We start from the raw sequence: 17204 nt of genomic DNA, 5'->3' as shown, positions 1-17204 counted from the left end.
GCAGCAGAATCCAGATGGGCCCAGCTCTCGATCTGAGAAACACCTAGGATTGTGAAGTCTCAGGCAGTCCCTCATTGGCTGGCCACACTGCATCTGTCACCTCCACCCCCTGGTCCTGCCACGGCCAAGTTCACAGGCGCAGTCAAGCTACGGGATAAATGGGCTGGCTCTCGTGGACTATTGCCCCTCCTTCTCTGTCTTCTTTGACTGTGAAATGGGGAGGGTCACGCTCACCTCACAGGAAGAACAGAGATGAAGAGACAAAGGCCAGACCCACGCAGGTCAGCTGTCAGGGGTGACTGCCATAGTGAAGGCCACCAGCCACTGTGGCTAGCACAGGGTGCTCATCAGATGCTTGCCTGAGAGCCAGCTCCATTAACAGCTACTGATGCTGACAGGGAGTCAGTTGCCTCCTCTTCAAGTTCGCCCACTGGGTTTCTCTGGTTGCCTTGGCTGTCCTGTCCTATAGACTAGGCTGGCCTTGAACTCACAGCGATCTGCCTGCTTCTGCCTCCCTGAGTGCCGGGATTAAAGATGTGCGCTCCTCCCCTCCTATTCCCCCACTCCTGTCCTTCACCTCACGCCCGAGGACCCCAGGAGATCAAGCAGGTAGGAGAGCACAGGATGTCCTACAGACCAGGACTGCTGGCTGTCTCTTGGGTTGGGATCTTGGCAGAGCCGCCTCAGCCTGAGTCACACATCAGGTCATGTGTGACTGGCATGGCCACTATTGGGACGATTTTGAACTTAATGGCCAGGTTAAGTAAAAAGACATTTTTGGAGGTGGGCTGACTTTTCCACTTGGCAAAGAACCGCAGTGTCCTCCGAGGCCACCATGGCTTCAGTCCCCACGGGACTCTTATTAGCCTACTTCTGGGCTTCTCTGCTGTGGGTTCCCAAGCCAAATGAGGGATGGTAGTGTTGCCCCATAACCTGATGTCTCCCAGAGAACAGACAGAAGTGGGGTTCCACTCCCTACCCAAGTCAGGCTTGGGCCTACTCCGCTCCATAGAGACAAAGGCCACGTAATGATAAAGTCAGTTAAGCTTCTGCCCCAACCCAGCCAGCCAGAGAGCTGGCTCCTCAGTTATCATGTGACCCGCAGTCTGCTAATCCAACCGGTACACTTGGAATGTCAACCCAACAATAACTCCTTCCTTGACCTTCCTGTCCCCCTTCCATTGGAGCCATGTAAGCTAGCCTCCCTCCCCCCCACTGCCAAGGGCTGTCCTCCAAAACAGTCACCCGGGTGCTCCCCAGCTCCTCCGCATCCTGAGGCCACCGGGTGCACAAGGGCCACTCGTGGTTGGAGGACCCACAGTCTACCTCTCTTCTCACGTCTTTAAGAGCTGCCGTGTTCTATTGTTACATGAAGAATTGGCAGGGACCTCACAGTGTCATCACTGCTCCCACGCATGCTGCCCACAGTACCAGGGACCCCCGTTCAGCCCTGCCCTGCCACCGCCTACCCCACCATTTCCCTGAGCTCATACCCATTCCCCACCACAGCCCAACCTAACTCACATGCCCTGGGGACCAGAGCAGCAGAGAAAGGCCCCTAGCCTGCGGGCTACATCCATGCAGCCACGCAAGTCATTTCTCCATCTCCTCCAGTCACTCCCTCTGGCCGTCAGGAACAACCCCAGCGTGTCACTTCCCTGCCTTGCTAATACATTCTGCTGCTCAAGCCATGCCCCTGGGCTGGAGCCCATATCTTCCATGGACACCACCTCATTCCTCTAACCCATCACTGCATCCTCCGAAGTGTCTAAACATGAAGTCCCAGCACGGTGAGGTAGTCCATGGCCCACTTATATCTGTGTCCCCATGGGGGCATGCTCCTCGCTGCGGGGACATGGATACAGCCGTCGAGCTGTGGCCTTTGGGAGAAACTGCAGCCGAGTTTCTGGGTACTGGGACAACTCGGGGCAGCACTCAGGACTATGGCCTCTCTCTTCTGCCTGCCGTTCAAGGCAGGTCACGGCCACCCTCCGCTTCGGCAGACTTCCCACTGAGACGACCCAAGAATGTTGGCTGCTTTTCCCTCTTCCTACCTCCCTCTCTCAGCCAGGGCTTCCTGCTTCCTGCCAGCCAGCAAGGGAGTCTAAGAATCTTGGCTCTTGCGGTGGTTTGAATGAGAATGGCTCCCAGAGGCTCACAAATTTGAATACTTGGCCACAAGAGAGTGGCTCTGTTTGAAAGGGTTAGGAGGTGTGGCCTTGTTGGAGGATGTGCGTCACTGGGGGGAGGGGTTTCAAGGAGCCCGTTCCAGGCCCGGGGTCTCTACCGACTGCCCCTGGATCCAGAAGCAGAACTCTCCGCCGCTTCTCCCACGCTGTGTCTGCCCATTTGCACCCATACTTCCCGCCATGCTGATAACAGATTAAACCTCTGAAACTATAAGCAAACCCCAGTTAAACACTTTCTTTTATCAGAGTTGTGGCGGTCATGGTCTCTCTTCACAGCGATGGAACCCTAACAGGCAGAACAGAGCAGGAAGTGGGAGCTTGCCAGAGTGGACGGGCACACCCCGGCAGGACCTCGGCCAATCCCAGCTGGAAGCTGAGAGATCTCCACAGGCCGAGCCTTACTGAACAGAGAAACCTGAGCACTAGCTACGTCAGAGAACCAGGCTGGCTCATGGCACCTGGGGAGCCAAACTGCGGGAATCAGCAAGTCCCACGGGTCCCTTCGGAGGCCAGGCGTCTCCCAGAGGACAGACAACAAGGAAGTCTGGGACTCGCCACAGCACATCAGCGGCCCAGGAAGTGGCAGGTCCACTAGGCAAGGGTGCCCAGTGGGCATCTCATCCGTTGAGACCGCAGCCGGGGTCCGTCTTCCAATCTTCTTGCCTGGCTCCCAGCCAGACCGTCAGCCTGTGCAGCGGACGCAAGCTGCTGCCCCTTGAGCAGACCTAGGCATTCTGGAGAGGCTAATGGAAGAGAAAGGCCCAGGGACCCTCCAGAAAGCCTCGCTGAAGTAGCTACAGCATGGATCCTGGAGGTGGGGGAGGCCAGCCGGCTTCTGTTGACACTTCTCCAGCAGAAAGCAGCTCCGGGCTCACAAGGGACTCTTAGTAGGTGCATTAAACCAGAGGGCACCCATAATGGCCATGTCCTATCCAGTGAGTCACATGGGGGTCTGTACAGGCTAGTTTTATGTCAACTTCACACAAGCTGGAATTAGCTGAAGGGGGGAACCTCAGCATTAGGGCACTTTCCTAATTAGTGATTATAAGGGAAGGCTCCACCCACTGTGAATTGGGCTGTCCCTGGGTTGCTAGTCCTGGGCACTATCAGAAAGCAAACTGAAGCTGGGCACAGTGGTGCCCACCTGCAATCCCAGCACTCAGGGAGGCAGAGGCAGGAGGAGTTCTTAGGAGTTGGAGACCAGCCTGGTGTACAAATTGAGTCTAGAGAAACACTGTTTCAAAAACTAACTAAATAAACAAAATTTTTAAAAAGGAAGAAAGCTGAGCAAACCATGGAGAGCAGACCAGTAAGCAGCACCCTCTCCATGGCCTCTGCATCAGCCCCTGCCTCCAGGTCCCTGTCCTGCACGAGTTTCTGCCCTGCCTGCTTTTCATGATGAGCTGAGATATGGAACTGTGAGTGCAATAAACCCCTTCCTCCCCAGCTTGGCTTTGGCCATGGTGTTTCATCAGCAACAGCAGCCCTAACTGGCACAGAGTTCATGGAAACTGCTCATGGCATTTCAGTCAATAGTGGATTGTTGTGTATGGCAGCAGTCCCATGAGTCTGGGAGCATATCTCAGTGTGTGTGTGTGTGTGTGTGTGTGTGATGGATCACTTACCTAGCCTGCATCAGTCCCTAGGTTCAATCCCTAGCACCACATAAACCATGTTTTCCCACCTACAGAAGTCACATCCACCTTAGTGTGGATAAGCACACTCTAGGACAAACAACGGTGTTACCTAACACATGTCTCAGGCTGTGTTCTCATCAGTAAGTGGCGCATGTATGCACACACGTGTATGAACAGTTTCATGAACAGGCAGAAGGACCCCAAAGGCTATCCAATGTAAGCAGGTAATTCAGACTCCCCCACCATGTGGTCCTAATGTCTGTACTGCACCCGCCTCCGTGGCCTCTCATCAGCTAATTGAGGGGTAACAAGAGGTCTGGGTACAAAGGAATCTGGAGACATTCAGGCCCCACCTAGAGGCAGGTAGCAGTTACCTCACTGGTTGCTAGAGTGACAGTAAAGAAGGGACATCATGGTCAGAGCTATACCAGAGTCTTAGCCTCTGAGCTACTGACCCTTTGAGCCGAGTCATTCCTCAGGTGGTGGGTGGGCTCTCCTGTGTGCTGTAAGATTCCTAACAGCATCTTTAAGCATATCAGAGTTACAGTACAGTTCATAACAGCAGCAAAATTACAGCGATGAAGTAGAAACAGGGTAACTTTGTGGTTGGCATCACCACAACACGAGGAACTGTATTAAAGAGTCTCAGCATTAGGAAGGTAGAGAACCACTGGCTTGAGAGGATTTAGCATTCCCTGGGAGACTGCTAACGTGTCTGAATGTCTGTGAGGGTGATTCCAGAGAGAATTAACTGAGGAAGAAAAACCCACCCTCAAAGTGGGTGATGCCCTCCAATGGCCAGGAGGCTGAATAAAACAGAAAGGGAAGAAAAGAGAAAGCCAGCTGAGTGTCTGCACCCTCTGTCTGCTTGCTTCCTGTCAGCCATGATGCAAATAGCTCCCCTTCCCCACAGGAGCCACTGACCATATTCTGCCCAAACAATCAGTGACTGGCCCTTCCAAAACTATGAGTAAAGTAAGATCTCCCGCCTTCAAGTTGCTCTCCCGGGCTATCATCAGTCACAGTGACATGAGAAGAGGCAATAGAATTGGTTATAAAACCTCACAGTTCGGAGGTTGGTGAGACAGCTCAGCCCTTAGTAAGGGAGTTCTGCCCCGTATAGAGGATCCAACTCGCTGACAGCTACCTGCAACTCCAGCTCCAGTGCCTCAGGTCTCACAGGACACCAAACCCACATGTACATACCCCTCCCCACAAGAAAAATCACAGAACAAATCTTTAAAAATAAACACATGAATAAAACCTCACAGCTTGCCCGAAGCGATCCACACCCTCCCCAATGGCATTACCTCAATCCTCCAAGACAGCACGCTCAGCTGGGAAAGTGTCCAAACACATGCCAAGTGCCCTGCCCTGCTCCTTCATATTCCATTAGCACAAGCGTCCGGTGGTCCAGCCAACAGAGGCGGGGGTGGGGGGAGGGAACATTTTTGTAGAATACACCTCGAAGCTCTAACTCCAGTCGCCTCTCCAGGACAAACTCCTTGCACTGTGATTCCAAAGTCCTGGTTGAGGCAGAGAAGAGGCGCCCACCCCTCCCTGGGCATGGGGCAGGTGGAAAGCACAGTTAAAATCCGCTAAAGTCCCTGTTACTGTTCCTATTGCCAGCCCTCCTCCTGAGGCTCACTTCCTGTCAACAAGCAGACACTGGGAGGAGGCAATTTGACCCCTAACATCTTTGGCATCTTTTCTTGTTGGTCAAGGCCCCTGTGAGCAAAAGGACTGTCAATCTGAACAGCTACACATATGGCAGCACCAGCCATCCTAAATACCCCGCTGCCGCCTTGGGACAACTGTGCCGAAGCCACAGCCGACCGCTTGCTGAGGACCGAGCCCTGAGCAGGGACGTGTGTGCCACGCGTTGTCCACACGCAGCCTCAGTGAACCGGTTCCACTTTGGCCAGCCAGGGAGCCCTTCCCCTTGTAGATGGACAACTGTGGCCCAGGGCAAGTCTCCTGTGCTTTGTTTTCTGGTAATACAGTGTCAGAGCCAGTAAGGTCCTCTGTGTGGTCTTGCTTCGCTGACTTTAAGCAGTGTGAAGGGAGCTAGAAGGAAGCAAGGCAGCAGACGGCAGCTTGCAGCAGAGCTAGTGTGTGGCAGCTGAGCAAGCAACCGCCCCGAGGCCAAGGCTTCATCAGAAATGATCCTGGCAGGTAGGTGAACCCAACAGCACTCGGTGGCACTAATGGGTGCTACCCAAACACAGCCCCGCCCAGCACTGTCTGACAGTGCCTGAGTCCCAATCCCTAACACCAGGTTTCCAAACTGCCCAGCGTGCAGTACGCGTTCCCAAGATGGAGGCCCCAGCTTCAGACTGAAGAAGTGCCATAGTGGAGGCCTCGGTGTGCCATTCAGCAGCTAAAGAAGCTGCCCACTGAGACCGCAGACCCACTCCCTAGCAGCGCCCACAGGCCTGAGCCAACCTAGCTCTGCAAGCTGAGTGCTGCTGACCAGGACCTGCCAAGGATCCAGGCTGGGAATCCCACCAGTCCGCCAGGATCCGGCTTGCAGTGGGAGACAATACCCATTCAGGATTCCAGCCGCTCCCAGCATCCAATTTCCAAATGGCCCTATGCAGCCCCAGCTCCAAAATGATGCCCCAACAAAGGCACGTACCCCCCCCCAGTCTTCCTGGTGATGTCACCGACACCCGAAGGAGCAGTAAAGAGCTCCCCGGCGGCGGAGCAGAAGGAAGAAGGGAAGCGGAAGTGCAGGCGCTGCTACCAAGTCTTTAGGGTCTAGGGCCTCAGACACCAAGAGCCCGGCGCGCCGATACCGGGCGTGCGGCTAGAGGGCGCCACCCACCACTGCTTCCACCCAGCCTCGCTCAAGTGAAGCTTCTAGAGGGCAACCTTTGAGGAGCTTCTTGCCTATCCTCGACTTCGGTCCCGGCAGCACAAGAGCCCTCTGACAGTGGCTTGGTGGCAGTTTTCTGGCCCCTCCACCGGCTTAGACGAAAGAGTTGCCACTGTTCAGGTGCTTCTGCTTTCCTGAGAGTTTTCTGAAGCGCTTTTCCTGGGCCTTTTGCCACCAATCCTTCCCGCTCATTATAAAAATGTTGTACGTCGTGCTCGCTGGAGGATACCTGAAACGAAGAAGACACTGAACACACGGGATGGCCACTTTCTGCCTAATGGATAGGTGTCCCTGGGAAACTCTTCCATCGCCAGCTTTTCATCCACATCCCTGGCTCGTCCTGACCTGTTCTTTTTGAGAGAAAATGGCTGGTCCAATGATGAGCCCTGGCCAGGGTTGTAAAGTAGACCAAGCGTGTTTTCAGAGGCCCTTAAATCAGTGCTCCCATTTTGCTTCAGGAGCCACATGCCTGTCTCAGAAGAGTAAGCTAGGTATAAGGCAGCTGTTGGCTAGCCTGGCCTGGTTGGGCTTTCCATCCAGAAGCCTTGTTTGGCCTTTAGAGAAAGCAGCGACACTCTTACGGATAAATTTAACTACTGTAACCTCAGACCCAAAAGAAGGGACAAGAGGAGTACCAGAGCAGGAGGCGGCCTGCAGGGAGCCGTCAGGAAAGCAGAGCAGGGCATTCTGGTCTTTCAAGTTATTTTCTTGTGGTGTCTGCCTAAGGCTCACATCTGGGCCTGGACCCTGTCTGTCACATTGCCCCTTGAGGCTCCTACTGTGCCAGGCATTAACCCGCCCCAGGATCAGGAGCGATTCCTGGAAGCGGCTGTTTGCCAGGTAGCAGGGCCACACCTCCATAGTCTACGCAGCCTTCTCCACCGCATCCTGACCCTCCGCACCTTCTTACAGCCATGCCTTGGCTTCTCTGCATCTGGAATCCTGGTGCCCTAGCTGGACGTGGAGACGCACACCTGTCACCCCAGCGCTCCGGAGGCAGAGGCAGGGTGCTCTGCATCCCTGACGCTGAGGAAAAGCAGCCCCCTGCAGGCCGCCTCCTGCTCTGGTACTGCTCGTCCCTTCTCCATGAGTGTCACTCTGAGTTCGAGGACAGCCTGACTTACAGAGCAAGTTCCAGGACAGCCAGGGCTACACAGAGAAACCCTGTTTCAGGTATGTGTGTATGTCTGGGAGGAAGAGGGCCCTAGTTTCCAACCTTCTTACCAGAGGCTCTGCTACCTTCCCCTCAGTTTTCTCTTAGTATGGGGCAGACCTGGCTAATGTCCGTGGCCTTGAGAAGCAAGCATAGCTGAAGTCAGGCACACCTTAGCTTCATCGTACCTCAGAATCACCAGGGAGCCCCTGAAACCCGCCACCTGGGAGATGCTGAAGCACTACAGGAAACCGTCCCTGCTTTCCTCCTACATCTGGGATCTGCAGAAAGCAACTACCCTTCAAACTCCCTGAGTTTTTTGTTTGGTTAAAAAACAAAACAAAACTTATTTTATCTTGCATGTATGGGTGTTTTGCCAGCGTGTCCCACATGCATGCACTGTCCCGAGAGGCCAGCAGAGGACACTGGATCCCCTAGAACTGGAGCAGCAGGTAGCTGTGAACCTCCCTGTGCTGAGAACAGAACCTGAGCCATCTCTCCACCAGCACCACCCTTCCTGAACTCCTGAAAGGAAGATGGACACCAAGAGCCACTCACCTTGGCTGCTTCTGCCTCATACACGTGAGCACGACCAGCGCTGTAAACACAGTGGCCAGGAGGATGCTGGCCATAGCTACGGTGGCGACAATGATGTTCTTCTGGAGGAAGCTCAGCAGCTGCCCGCAGGGGAGACTGCTGGTGTAGGCGCCTGAACCAGAACACGCGAGAAGAGTAGCTAGAGCTGGCCCGCAGCCATCCTGCCACGTGACCCACAACCAGACCCCCAAACGAGAAAGGGCAACATTCCAGAAGGCCTTGCTCAGAGCAGAAGTAAACACAGCAGCGTGTCAGCCGCTGGATTCAGAGAGCTGGGGAAGCCACTAGCCTTGTCACCGGTGACACGCTGAGGTGCTGGGCAGAGGGGCTGGCAAGGGCAACATGTTCTTGAAGAAGGGTGAACAAACCGTGGTGTGTAGGATGCAAGAGGACTAGAGGAGAGGTCCTTGGAAGAGGCGGAGCATGGAGGAGGTGAAAAAGAAGGCGGGGACGCCCTACTTCAGAGGCTTTGAGAATAACGGAGGTGGGGCTGGCGGTATAGGTCAGCGGTGACACACTTGTTTAATGTGCAGAGGCCCTGGGTTAAATCTCCAGCACAGGACAGCAGTGTATCAAGTATTTGAGTCAAAGCTGCTCACTGGGCAGTGACAAAAATGTCCCCCTACTGCCGCCTCCTCCCTGCCCAGCAGCTTTTAGAAATTCTACTGTGGATTCTGTCTGCCTTGTGGGTGTAGGCATGATCACAGGCCTTGCCTGTGATCTTGATTCGACTGAGAGACACATAAAAGATTAGAATAAGTATCCCCGTGTGTGTGTGTGTGTGCATGTGTGTGTGTGTGTGCGTGTGTGTGTGTGTGTGTGTGTGTGTGTGTGTGTGAAAAAGTTGAAGCCAGCCAATGAGGGGAGGTTATTTTCCTCTGCTTCCTGGCTGGTATGAAGTCAGGGGCTTTTCCGCCCCAATGGTCTCTGCCTCTTCAAAGCCTTGAAACAGTGGGGGCAGCTGACTACGGACTCTGTGACCTCTGAAGTCAAAGCCAAGACATGGACTGGTACCTCTGGCACCAAGACAAATCCTTTCCCCTTGAATTTGTTCGTGTTGGGTCTTTGCCACAGGGACGGGAAACTGACTGAGATTGTAGTTTGAGAGGTCTGTGACTGCCATGGCCTCTGTGACTGACTCATATGACTGACTTGGCCTCTTTGCCACAGGGATAGGAAACTGACTGAGATTGTGTTTGAGAGGTCTGTGACCGCCATCCTGTGGTAGATGATGCCAGAAATGGCCATGACTTCCGACAACCCTCTGGGCACTTTGAGAAACCATGAGGGTGGGGCCTGGAGTGCCCCTGAGCATGGGTTCAGGTTAGATCACAAAGGAAGGAGATCCCAGCTGGCATTTGGGGACCCAGGATCGTCTGTGATTCCATTTGTAATCTAGCCAGAGGAAGAGGGGGGAACTGGGAGTAGGGGAAAGGATACAATGACAGAAATGAGACAGTTTATGAGAAATGCTGAAGAGAGCGGGCGATGCAGGCAGGAGAATACTGCCCAGTGGCTTTCTTGGGTTATGGGGAAGAATTGGAGCCCAAAGCTTCATCCCAGGTACACAGGGGCATCAGGTAAGTCTCTCCAAGGGCTGCGCTAGAGTAATTCATCTGGAAAGTTGTTAGTTTGTGAGTGCATGGCCATAGGTATGTGTGTATACACATGCCTTACAGGCATGTCCAACTGTCAGGCTCAGTGTTCAGTTTCTGGAAGTGGGGAGGTGACACCAGGGTCTCATTTTGACGGAGTGGCTGTATGAAGGGAGCGTACGGGGCTTGGGGCCAGCAGAGGGTCAGTCTCCACCCTCAATCAACAAGCCTGAGCTCAGTCCACCCAACAAGAAGGAAGAAGCCAGAGGCATAAGAGACTAGGTTTACCTCTGACATTCAATCCCTCTTGTGAGTTAGTTAGCTTCAGGGACCAGCAGTGATGGGGGCTCAGAAGAGGACCCCATGTTCTAAATGACCCTGGCTCTTTAGAAAAATCATGACCATCCTTTCGAAAAGATGGTCAACTTTTTTGAAATGTATTTAATCCATACTGTGTAAAACATAAGCACCACCTGTTTTGTGTTTTGGTTTTTGCACAGTCTCATTATGTAGCCCAGGCTGGCCTCAACCTCATGACCCTCCCGCCTCAGCCTGCTAAGCATTGGGACTGCAGGTGTGTGACCAGCTGACCAGACCTTTTTACAGGTGAATTAAAGGTACACTGACTCTACTCAGCTAAAAAAGAGTCCTTCTGGAACCTTCCTTACTCTTGACTCTTACTAGGTCGTGTTTTGAGGGTAAGTACCTTGAGTGTTTCTTTGCTGTATTCCATTGTCAGTGGTAGTTAATTGACGGTTGACATCCCTGTTGAATAGAGATGACTCCTTATTCTCCTCAGCAAGATGATCTATAGAAGACAAGAGAGAAAGTCTAGATCCTGAACACCCGCAAAGGTCAGGTGGCACCCTTAGAGGGCACAGGAACCCTTGGGAGGTGAGGCCGAGTCACCAGGGCTGTGCCTGCCAAGAGGACTGGGATCCTAGCTACCCCCTGTGTCCCACTCTCCTTGGATATGGAATAGGCAGGTTTGCTCTCTCATGCACATCAACCACGTTGCTCCACCTTTCCACAGGCCCAAAGCAACATGGACGTCATGGACTAGAACTTCTAAGGCGTCAGCCACCACCTCACAAGCTGATATCTGGTGTGTTTGATTAAAAGGACAGGAAGCAAACATTAACCCATTTATCTACACTCATTGGCCTGAGCCAATCCTGTTTTCACAATACAGGAGTACGTGCATGCATGCATGTGTGTGTGCTCACATGTACACACATGTCACAGCACATGTATAGAAGTCAGAGGACAGCTTTAAGTCTTCACGCTTCATACTGTTTGTGACAGGATTTCCTTGGGAGCCACAGTGTATACCAGGCTGGCCAACCCTGAATGTCCAGAGCTTTTCCTGCCGTCACCTCCCAGCTCCCCACTGGAGCACTGCGATTACACACACGCATGATCCCACATACAACTTAACGTGAGTTCCGGGGCTTCTAACCTGGTCCTCACATTGTACGGCAAACGCATCATCCCCGCCCTGAAGCTCTTCCAGAGTCCAAGAAAAGAAGAAAGGGGTGTTAGGGAGGCAACGGTGAGTATTCTAAAGTACAGCAGTGTTTGCTTTTGTTTATAACCCGACACATTCGCTCGCTCATGGCCGAGGAGATGGTTCTCGTGGGGAAGGCTGTCAAACGCGATTGTTGGGACCCACCTGAGAGTTCCTGACTCTGCAGGTCTCAGTAGACCTGAGAATGTGCGTGTCTCACAGATACTGCCACTGCTTGTGGGGACGGAGGGTATTTTTGCCTGGACTTGAGCCCCGCTGAGCTCTCATCTCTGACACCATTTGATGCTACAGCTTTTGCCTTACAGGCTGTAGAATGTTTGTGCAAGCCACAAAGAGCCACACGAAATAGGAAAAGGGCACCAGGCTGAGACAGTTCGGTGCCTCCAAACCACCTAATGGTTTTAGAAGACAATAGGTCTGGAAATGAGAAATACTTGCATTCTGGCTCCGCATTGGCTGTCTGGGACTCATCTGGAGAAGAGGGCTGGCAAAATGCCTGGGGACACTTGGTAAAGAGAGCTAGGAGGCCACGTGCTGCCCTTGGCAGATGTGGCAAGCCCGTAGAGACAGTGTTACAGATAAACAAGCTAGAACCATGGATGGGGCCCTGAAGAGTTCTACGTGGTCTGTGTGACTTGGGGAGGAAAATTACCACAAAGCCAATGAGCAGGGTGGGGAACAGGGACTCCCCCAGACAACCTCAAGCCAAGCTTGGGCTCCAGCTCCCAGGTGGGGGGAGGGGCCTCTGAGACCGAGAGAGGAAGTAAGGGTGAGCTTGCTGAAACTTTGGGCAGGTCCACAAAGGGAACAAGACTCTTTGCTGCCCTGGGATGAGGGTTAAGTATATAGGGAAAGACCCCTGAAATTCTTGTTATTCTTAGAAAAAAAGGGGGGATTCATTAATTTTGAAAGTTGGCCTAGAAAAGTGAGAAAATGTTCGATTTCATATGCCTGCCAATCGGTTGCCTTTGAAAGTGGCAGCCCATCAAAGGGAGGAGCCACCAGAGACAGAGCATGACCAACATGGAGCCAGTCTTGAGGGGTGCACTGCCTAGTCTCTGACAGGGCTGTATGAAGCGTGTTCTTCTGTGTGAGTGAGAAATGGGACCATCCCAAATTAGAAAGAAAAACAACTGGATCTTGAATAAGGGCCAGCTAAAAAGAAAGAGCAAGTCAGGCAATTTAGGGGAGGACTGTCCTTGAAGCTGTAAGTGGCCTGCTACAGAACCGAGAGATGGGAGAAGAGGGGAGGACTGTCCTTGGAGCTGTGAGCTCCCCGCTACAGCTGCCAACTGCATAACTGCTATCTTTTCTGCTGACTAATCAATGTAAAGGCCTGATTTTTTAGGAATAAAAACTCTGTGCTTTGTATGCTCGGGGTCGTCTCCTGCTTTGAAGGGACGACCCCCATCGTGATCGGAATAAACTGCCTCTTGCTTTTGCATTGAACTGCGGTCTGTGAGTCACTTTGGGGGAGAGAGCGGTACGGACCCTGCACCGGGAGTGCAGGTTTTGCATGAGGAGATAAGCTTGGCATATAGGGGTGAGGCCCTGAGCTTGTTCCTCAGGAGCCATGTAAGAAAGGTCAGGCATGGTGATGTGTGTTTCCTAACTCAGTCTTCTGAGGAGACAGAGACGGGGATCCCTGGGACCTGCCAGCCAACCAGAGTAGCCTGCTTAAAGGCACGTCTCAAGAGCAAGGTGAGGCCCATGGGATGGTTCAGTGGCTAAAGGTGTCTTGCCAAGCATGATGACCTGAGTTCAAGCAGGATGCACTCCTAACTGCTACGCCATCTCTCCAGAGATATCCACATTATTTTAAAAAATAATTTAATTATTTTTGTTTCATGAGCATTGATTGGTGTATTGCCTGCATGTATGTCTGTGTGAGGGTATCAGATCCACTGGAACTGGAGTTACAGACAGCTGTGAGCTGCCATGTGGGTGCTGGGAGTTGAACCCAGGTCCTCTGGAAGAGCAGTCATGTTGTTAACCACTGAGGCATCACTAGTTGGCTAGACTTACTAGCCAAAGGACTCAAGGGTCCTCATCTCTGCCTCCCAGCACTGGCTTGCAGGTATATACCACAGTGACCAGCCTCTTACATGACTCCTGGGGATCCGAACTCAGATCCTTCTGTTGTGGAGCAAGCATTTCACCAACTCAGCCATCTCACTAGCCCCGCAAATAATCAGTTTATAAAGTGGTAACCAGTTGGGTGATAATCAATTTATAGTAACATTCCTACAAAACAAATAACACAGAATTGACCTCAAACCTAGTGTAGGTGACCTTGAGTCCTGGGAAGAAATAGGAAGACAAAAAGCCCAGCTTCTACTTAGAGAGTGGCCAGGTCCTGATTCAAGAGTCTCTAAGGGAGGAAAATATCAATAAAGCTTATTACAGCTTTTTGAAAGGTGTTGTCTTCTTTGCTACTGTGCAAAGATTCTAGAAAAGAAATCTATTGGGCTGGAAAGATGGCATAGCAGTTAAGAGCACTGATTGCTCTTCCAGAGGTCCTGAGTTCAATTCCCAGCAACCACATGGTGGCTCACAACTACCTATAATGTGATCTGATGGCCTCTTCTGATGTTCAGGTGGTGCATGCAGATAGAGCACTTATAAAAATAAATTACCCCCCCCCACCACCACCACCAAAAAAGCAGATCCTAAGAAAGAAAGAAAGAAACAAACAAACAAAGAAATCTATCAATGACAGCTTAGGACCTCCTTTAAGGTTTGAAATATGCTATCAAGTTTGTTCCAGGGGAACTGAGCCTAACAGGGCACCTGGCCCCTCTAGTGTACCAACAGGGGGCAAGGAGCAAGTTCCCATGTTTAAAAACTATTGCACTCCGTGAATGCTTCAGCAGCTGGAGGCTGTCACTCTATTTGATGTCCGAAAAAACCAGCACCAACTGTAGACCTGACTGGTGTTTGCCACCCTCAGTTTGTGGACCGGCACTGCCCCCTGCTGGATGCTGGACCTGCAGCCAGTTACTTCACCATCCCCCGGATGGAAAACATGCACAGTTACAAGGCTGCCACACGTGGAGATTAAATGAAGACGTTCAAGTGAAAACTCCACCAGCTGACAGGCAATTAAGTGCTCATAACGTTGGCACTGTTGGCACAGTCATAATTGTTACTGTCCCAGTCACCCACACATCTAGTCTTAAAGTAGCATTAAGCACTTTTCTATGCTCCAATGCCTCCACGGGGCAAGAGCTTAGCCTGTACCAAATAGTGCTGTGATCTGCCTCATTGTCGTGTCAAAGTGTAGACTACAAGAATGATAATTAATAGGGTCAGTGCGATGACACAGACTCAGGTACTCAACATACACATAGAATACATGAATCTCAAAATCAATCCTACCACAGCAAATAGAAATGGAAGGACTGATCCTCAAGACGGCAGATTTGATCACCATTTCTCAGACGTGGCATTGCAGACACAGGCAACGAGGGAGGCGCAGACATCCTAGCCTGTACCGACTGCTTAGTAGGTCACTGTCTCCTTGCCTCGCTCCAGGTATGCCCGAGGTGTCCAGTTACATTTAATGTGTCATTAACATGACGTTTACAGGAAACAAAAGCAAAGGTATTAGAAATACTCATTTCAGCTGGGCAGTGGTGGCACACTCAGGAAGCAGAGACGGCAAATTTCCAAGTTCAAAGCCAGCCTGCTTTACACAGCAAGTCAGGACAACCAGAGCTACAAAGAGAAACCCTGTCTCAAAGCATCTAATTCAATGGTTCTGGTTGCCAGGAAGTAGTCCCTGGCTGCTGTACTCTGAAAATGCATAGAAATACGCAGGGTCCTGAGCTCTGCTTTTAAAGGTGGATTGTGAGAAGGAGGACTTTCAATAAGTGTCTTCCATTCCCCAGCCTGCTCCCCATGGCTCATCCTGGGGCGTGGGAGCCATTGTGCTCACCCCATCACCCCTATACTCTGACCCAGGAAATACACATATTGATCAGCCCAGATTGTAATGTTTCCCTCAAATTTTCAAGAAAGAAATGCTTGCTTGGGCTTCTAGCCAGAGGGTCAACCTGTGCTTGAGGCAGATCTCCCCCAAGTCACACAGCTAAGATGAGCCTTTGCTCCCTGGCTGGTGGGAGCACCTTCCCACAGCTCTCAGGACAGAGAGACTTCTGAGAGGCACCTCAGAAATGTGTGTAGCCCCTCAAAATCCTCCACTACCCTGTGGGGAGGAAGGGACCTCCTGGCTTTTGGAAGACAAGGAGAAGAGTCAGCTGCCAAAGCCAGTTCTTTCCTCCATCTTCTTAGCATCCTGATACCCTCAGTCTAGTCAGGGACTGAACCCTTGCCCTAATGCAGCCTCCAGCCATGCATTCCCTGCAGAAGAGCAACACGGCAGAGCCTCAGCTTCACCCTCATGCTGTTCTAAACAGGAGCAAGAGCAAGTAGAATTACCATATATTTATTTCAACTCGTTTTCATTTAAGGCTGCCAGGAATTGTCCATGGTGCCAATAAAACATTCTGATTAAGGATAATTCCAGGAAGCTTGGCTTCTCTTAATGAAACACATGAAGAAGAGAAAGAGAATAAAAATTCAGTGCCCTTATGAGCATTTGGGTCCATGTTGTTTCATTTCTTATTTTTTTGTTGTATTTTTATTTAAGGTGTAGGTGGCTGGAGGTGGGCGTTTATACCACAGCATGAATGCGGAGGTCAGAGGGCAACCAGTAGACATCAGATCTTTTCTACCATCATGTGGGGCCTAGGCCTCAAACTCAGGGTATCAGGCTTGGGGGGGGGCGCTTTACCCCCTTAGCTACATTGTTTCACATTTTTAAAAGTCCAAACACTAACGTAGAATTTAATGTGTATGAAGAAGTGCTCAAAGGTCCCACATGGACATGGACATATCACCTGACCACTGACAAAAGAGGAGCCCAGACAGACACAGGAAATGACCCCATGACCTAAAATACACAACTATATACAACATATCAAACAGCTCATTCCCATGCTACCAAGGTTACTGTTGGCAGATTTCTCACTCATGTTTCTCTCTTTATTAATTGGATCAATTCCTAATGTGCTACTGTTTTCCAGCAGCGCAAAGTTGTTTTTGTTTTTGTTTTGAGGAAAAGACATGTTCCTTTTATCATTTTTGAAGGTGTGCCGTGGCCAAGATCCTTTCTTCCATTGGATGAGGGGTTTGTTTTGAGATTTGTGGTGGTTTGAATAAAGGCCTTGCCCGGAGTGGTGGCACACACCTTTAATCGCAGCACTCAAAAAGCAGAGGCAGGAAGATCTCTGAGTTCAAGGCCAGTGTGGTCTACAGAGTGAGTTCCAGGACAGCCAGGGCTACACAGAGAAAATCTGTTCCAAGAAAACAAAAAAGGAAGGAAGGAAGAAGGAAGAATGGAAGGAAGGAAGAATGGAAGGAAGGAAGGAAGGAAGGAAGGAAGGAAGGAAGGAAGGAAGGAAGGGATGAAAGAGAGAAGGAAGGAAGGAAGAAGGAAAGGAAGAAGGAAGGAAAGAATGAAAGAAGGAAGGAGGGAAGGAAAGAAGGAAGGAAGGAAGGAAAGAAGGAAGGAAGGAAGGAAGGAAGGAAGGAAGGAAGGAAGGAAGGAAGGAAGGAAAGAGACT

At 51.4% G+C, this 17204-nt stretch overlaps 1 protein-coding gene across 1 annotated transcript in view; it reads right to left on the bottom strand.

The window, feature by feature from the left end:
- Positions 1-6503: 6503 nt before the first annotated feature.
- The window catches only part of C16H2orf92 (chromosome 16 C2orf92 homolog), a gene marked incomplete at its 5' end in the record, with an annotated part of 34841 nt that continues 24140 nt past the window's right edge, over positions 6504-17204 (bottom strand). Inside the window, 3 exons of the mRNA XM_060368959.1 lie at positions 6504-6933; positions 8416-8566; positions 10756-10857. Of these exons, the coding sequence (XP_060224942.1) occupies positions 6798-6933; positions 8416-8566; positions 10756-10857 (389 nt within the window). The remainder of the gene's footprint in view (positions 6934-8415; positions 8567-10755; positions 10858-17204) is intronic.

The sequence above is a fragment of the Meriones unguiculatus genome, chromosome 16 (assembly GCF_030254825.1).
Source record: "Meriones unguiculatus strain TT.TT164.6M chromosome 16, Bangor_MerUng_6.1, whole genome shotgun sequence".
NCBI classification, from domain to species: Eukaryota; Metazoa; Chordata; class Mammalia; order Rodentia; family Muridae; genus Meriones; species Meriones unguiculatus.
Note: the sequence above shows the minus strand (reverse complement) of the source record. Positions and strands in the feature narration are given on the sequence as shown.